The following is a 5,528-nucleotide window of genomic DNA, read 5'->3' as shown; positions in this document are numbered from 1 at the left end:
CTCCGCCTGCGGCCAATGGTCGCCACGCACCGCCCCTCCGCTCGCACCTGGCGGAGGGGCGGGACAGCACCACGTGGGGTACCCCTAGCCCCTCCCCGGGGAGCCCGGCTGGTGGCCCGCTGGCACAGACAGCAGTCACTCTGTGTCATGGGTAAGACAGTGCAAGATGTTTAATAACAATAAAAAGGTCTGCTGAGGGCCAAGGCTCGAAACTACCCGTTTGTCACATACCGATACAGAAAAAGGTGTCTACAAAGTTAACATTCTTAGAAGTAGAAATAGGGCTGAGGCCCCTGAGAGCAGCCTGGGGAGGGGGAGGAGGCGAGGCAGCCTGTGCTTCCTCTTGGCCGCCGGTGTGAAATAATCCAGTTCTGTTCTCACAGGAAAGCGTGGTTGCCACCTCTTTAGGAAGAGGCTGGATGACCCAGGTGTCCTCAACACTCAGGCCCATGCCAGGGGCAACCACAGCAGTGCAAGGGGGCTTCCCACAGACAAATGGCTAAGCATGTCACGGTGAAAATGTCACCCCCAGAGACTTCTCACTAGATAGTGTGGGGCAGTCCTGGCCTTCACGGTGCCACCGGCCCCTGAATAAGAGTCTTAGCCATCTGCAAAGTGCCAATTGCTGTTCTCAGTCAAGCACCAGGTCATGTCACTTTCTTCCTTTTCGTGCGTTTGGTGCAGCCCCTGCCGAACCAGCCACCGAGGATGGGGGCTGAGCTAAGGGGTGCGTCCCGGTCGCTGGCCGGGGGCTCCTCTCGGCTCCTGCACAGCGCCTTCCGACTGTGGCTGCCTTCTTCACCAGCACGCAGGGGAGTCGCCAGGGAGAAGATGGGGTCCTGCCACCTACCGGAAAGGGAAAGCTGGGTCAGGGGGACACGCGGCCTCTCAGTCACAACCCGCCCCAGGACGGGAAAGCTGACTGAGGTGGCCCCGCCCCCGCCCGTGTCTTAGCCATGGCAGGCTCTGCCTGCTGGTAGCTGTGCTGTCTCTGAGCTACAGAAAGCTGCAAGAGGAGGCAGCGCCCAGGCTAGCTCAGCCTCGGCAGAACTGTGTCCTCGTCGGCGATCTAGTGGCCGGGCATACACAGGAGTGGCAGTACCCAAAGGAGGGATGAATCACTAGCGACTCTGGGCCCCACCTGTCACTCACATGGCCAGGGGCAGGTGGACCAGACCCTCTCCCCCTTCCCAGCCTGAGACTTGACGGGAGGGATGGCCAGCTGACTAGGGGTTTGTGGCCTACAGGTCACCCGGTGAGAGAGCATGTGTCCGACTGAGATGTAGAACCACATGTTATAAACGTAAGATACAGATAAGCACTGATAAGGAAAATGAGCTAAGTTCATGTAAAAAAAAAAAGTACAGTACACGAGAGGCCCACATCACAGAACACCACAAACATAACATACAAGGGTCGCCAGGCCCAGAAGGTGAAGGGATCCTTAATCTTGAACCCTTTGATTAAAAGAAGTTACTGATTTCCCCTATAAGACCCTGAAAATTCACAGAGAAAGAAAGTGTAAACTTTTTACTCAATACATACACCACATCTAAATTATCACAGATTCTGCAGTAAGGCACAGTTTGTTTAGCTTCCCCAAAGTTCGCCAGCTCCCCAAACCAAGTGCACCAAATCCTGTTTGACCAGTACTGCCAAGAGCAAGTCCCTTCAGGGAACCTTCCCCTCCAGGCTGTCTGAGGTCGAGGGGGACTGTCCAGGCACATGCTCGCAGACTGGCTCTCCCCACAGGGGTCACGGCAGCCAGGGCGCCTTGGCCAGGCCCTACACAGGCCACCACACTGCAGTCATGCCTCAGACACTGCTTTCGGCACCTCAGAGCTTCGTCTACACTTAGCTCGTGAGAGGAGACAGACACGGCCCACCCGCACAGGGCCAGGAGGGGCGGTGCGCCTGCGCCCCCTCACCTGCTGTAGGGGGGGATCTCCAGGCCCAGCTCGTCCATGAGGAGCCGCATGACGTCATCACACTTCCCGTGGAGCTTCAGAGCCGCCCAGTCATCCTTGGGGGTCCACTAGGGATAGGAGAAGGCAAGTGAGGACAGTGCCTCCCTCCTTCCCCATGCCCCTCCCCATGCCCCGAGGCCTGGGTCCTGCTCGGCCAGCCCCGCAGGCGCCTGACTTCAAGACGGGAACGTCCTGGGGACTCCGGCTCTCCCACTCCAGGGCCCAGGTCCAAGGAGGCGGCTCTGACCACCGACTTACCTGCAAGTTCACAATGTAGAGCCTGGGCCGCCGACTGGGGGGCCTGGTCATGCACCAGAGACGAGGGTACTTCTTCAGAACCTGTGGGGATGGACGGACAGACACACAGACCACACACACGAGGGAACGAGGCTATAGGAAGCCGGGGGTCTCACGCCGAGCTGGCCGGCTGCCAGCAGGATCACCCCATCCCATCCACGGCGCCGTCTGCATACCTTCAAGCTGGAGCCTAGGCACAGGATCGTGTCAGCTCTGCTGGCAGCCTGGGTGGCTGCCTCCCAGTTGAGGGGCTGCCCCAGGGTGCCCCTCTCCCCGAAGTGCACGATGGTGTCCCGGAGCGGGGCCCCGCACTTGTGGCAGGCCCGGCCCGTCTGGTGTCGGTGCAGGGCAGTGCGCTCCGTCACGTCAAACACCCGCACGTACTCGCGGTTGGGCGTGCAGGCCGTGCAGACCTGGGGGCGGAGGGCACTGTGAGTGGGAGGCATTGGCCCGCCCAGCCCCCAGATCCCCGAGGGACTGCTCACTTCAATGTACATGTTCCCGTGGAGCTCTGAGATGGCCGGGCGGGGCAGCCCGCTCCGCAGGTGGAGCCCGTCGCAGTTCTGAGACACCACGTGCTGCACCTGCAGAGGCACAGGATGGCAGGAGGGCTGTGGGAGGCAGCTCAGTGGCGACTCTGACCCAAGTCTGGCCCAGAACCCCCGAACCACAGTGATGCCTGCCTTGCACCAAGCCTTGAAGACTGAACCAGGGCAGCGGGCCAGTCCCAGGGGGACTGGCAGGGCCCGCCCCCAGCAGCCCTGGCACGCTTGAACAACCGGGAGGGCAGATGCGGGCATCGCCCCTCCTGGGCTGGAGAGGGATGCAGCCCAGACTGAAGCTCTCTCGAGTCACTGTTTCAGGTCCCTGAAGGCCCAGGAGGACCGACCCCTTTCCCACTCAGTTGGAGGTGCTCGGCAGAGGGTCTCCAGAGGTCTCCTAGGGGTTCTACCCGTGATGACTTGGAGACGGAGCAAGAGAGGATCAAAGGGAGGCTCAAACCAGGAGTTTAAACTGCTGGGGGGGCGCTCATCGCAGGGGTCTGCTGGCTAACAGAGGTAGGACGCAGCTGCCCCTCGGGCGCCAAGGTGGTGCTCCAGGTCCCACGTGTGGATGCGGCAAGTACACCAGCCAGCCACACGGGGCTCTTACCAGATTCTGCTCGTGTAAGCGGGCGATGCTCATGTGGGTGAGCGTCGGCTCGGCCTCACTCAGGTCGGCAGCACTGCCAGGTGGAGGGGAGCGGAAATGAGGGAGCTGCCAGGTCAGGCCCCTGCTGCCCTGCTCAACTCAGCGGGAAGTCTACGCGAGGCTGCTTACCTGACGCGTCTCCCTTTCTGAAGTAGCGTCCACACTCCATTGGGGCCCCGGTAATCTGGGATAGAAGCTGCCTGCGTGTTTAGAAAGGAAAGCCCAGTGAAACGGTATCGCTGCAGGCACCAGTGGAATGCCCTAGAACGGGAAGTTTCTCCCAGGCTGGCCCCAGACTGGCCTCTACCCATTCCCCAGGTGCAGCGTTTCTCAGTCTCAGCTGCCTGAACCCAGATGAGGTGCGCCCCACGTGGCTCCGTCCCTCTGCCTGGACCCCCACCCCCACCTGCTCTAGCTCACCTTCCAGACTTTCCAGCACCAAGTACAGCCTGGCTCTGCGGACACATGTGTCCTCCACACTGAGGGGGGTGCTGGTCAGGTTCACCTGTGTGTCCCTAGGGCCTAGCCAGCACTCATAACAGGTACAGCAAATGATGAACCTCTAGGTGGGGTCTCTCTTCTATCCACATTCTTGGACATGTCCAGATGCTGTAACTGCTTCCTTCCCTACCCTCGCAAAGACAGGCCAACCTCCACGGGTGAGGTAAACACTGCCAAATCCCCCAGCTTCCCAATCCAGTGACACGAAGGCACCCGAGACCCAGCGCGAAGGAGCGCCGCCATCAGTGTCCTGTACTCCTGCTGGGGGCCATCTGCTCCCTGCTGCCCGAGCTCACAACAACACTCACCCTGAGTGGTGGTTCTGACGCACGTCACAGAGCAGGACCCCAAACAGCAATGCTCGGAGCAAATTATCAAGTAGCTTGTGGCTTTAAGCAGCCACTTGCAGCTCTTTGAGAGGTAATTTTACTGCTTTTAAATAATTGCATGATGGGAGTTCACATGTGGCTCTGGAGGGAGGAGACCAGACTGCCAGGGCTCTGGATGATTGTAAGTTAGAGCAGTCGACGCATGTGACATGTTCTCGCTGCTGGGCCTCTGTGATTACCCGTTCGAAGTGTCTCACTCTCGCCTTTGCCTGTAAACTCGTGTCCACTCTTCAAGGCCCAGACTCAGTGACCCTTTAAGGCCCAGTCTCAGTGCCGACAAAAACCAGCCAGGATAGATTCCCCTCTGCGACCACAGAGGGCGCATCCGGATTTCTATTCTAGTGACCTAACAGACAACTTCACATCACTGCTCATATGCCTCGTCACTGTCAGCTACGGCCTGGACAGAATCCCCGGTGTTCACCTCTGCTGGGCCTACACACGGGCCACACTCAACACACGCCCATCGATTAGATAAATAATGTACCATCAACACTGTCAGAGCTTGTCATACGTATTCCATGGCCTAGGAGAGCTTCTCAGTAGAACTCAAAACCTCTTCTTTACCTAGGATACTCTAATTCTTACTGCCTGACTTTCTGCTTACTTTCCTTCAACGTTCAAAAAGTGAACAGGGAATCAGACAAAGTTTTGGGCTTCTCTCTGCCCACATAACCTTGGGACGGTAAATTAACCTCCTTAACTTTAAAGGAGATGCCTGCAAAAACTAAGTTATTATGGCCGGTTTATATTTCTCTTCCTTTCCTGTCTCTAAGAGTTCAAGCTTTTCAAAGTATTCACCGACTTAGTGAGGTTTCAAATTGAGTCTTTTCCAGCTTCTCTAAGACAGGAAAGAACCTCAATACTGCTTTTAAAGTGAGTTTTTTGCGAATTAGTACTTTTACTCAACTTCGAGTACTTTACTCGGTCCTTGGGTGAGACACCCAGAAGGGGGCGCCCCAGGCCCGTCCCCGTTCCGGGTTTGTCCCGGACCCAGAAGCCGACCCGGGTGCGCGACCGTCCACGCCCGCCTCCCTACCGTGCTGATCCCCGCGCCTGTGTAGACGACCAGGTACTCGGCGTTCCGCACGGCGCCGGCCAGCTCCCGGACCTTCCTCCGCAGCTCCTCCGGGTCGTCGCACACCTGCCGAGACCCCCAGGCGGGTCGTAAGCCCCGCCCCGC

General features: G+C 58.5%; 1 protein-coding gene across 1 annotated transcript in view; it reads right to left on the bottom strand.

Moving 5' to 3' along the window:
- Positions 1 to 145: 145 nt before the first annotated feature.
- Positions 146 to 5,528, bottom strand: part of SIRT7 (sirtuin 7) — a 7,997-nt gene continuing 2,614 nt past the window's right edge. The window contains exons 2-9 of the mRNA XM_025047097.1: positions 5,385 to 5,519; positions 3,585 to 3,655; positions 3,417 to 3,489; positions 2,750 to 2,848; positions 2,441 to 2,677; positions 2,226 to 2,306; positions 1,929 to 2,035; positions 146 to 846 (exon numbers count right to left, since the gene is read on the bottom strand). Coding sequence (XP_024902865.1) covers positions 648 to 846; positions 1,929 to 2,035; positions 2,226 to 2,306; positions 2,441 to 2,677; positions 2,750 to 2,848; positions 3,417 to 3,489; positions 3,585 to 3,655; positions 5,385 to 5,519 — 1,002 coding nt within the window. The 3' untranslated portion in view covers positions 146 to 647. The remainder of the gene's footprint in view (positions 847 to 1,928; positions 2,036 to 2,225; positions 2,307 to 2,440; positions 2,678 to 2,749; positions 2,849 to 3,416; positions 3,490 to 3,584; positions 3,656 to 5,384; positions 5,520 to 5,528) is intronic.

The sequence above is a fragment of the Pteropus alecto genome, unplaced genomic scaffold (assembly GCF_000325575.1).
Source record: "Pteropus alecto unplaced genomic scaffold, ASM32557v1 scaffold134, whole genome shotgun sequence".
In the NCBI taxonomy this organism is placed as follows: domain Eukaryota; kingdom Metazoa; phylum Chordata; class Mammalia; order Chiroptera; family Pteropodidae; genus Pteropus; species Pteropus alecto.
The sequence above is the reverse complement of the archived record's forward strand: the minus strand, read 5'-3'. Positions and strand labels throughout refer to the sequence as shown.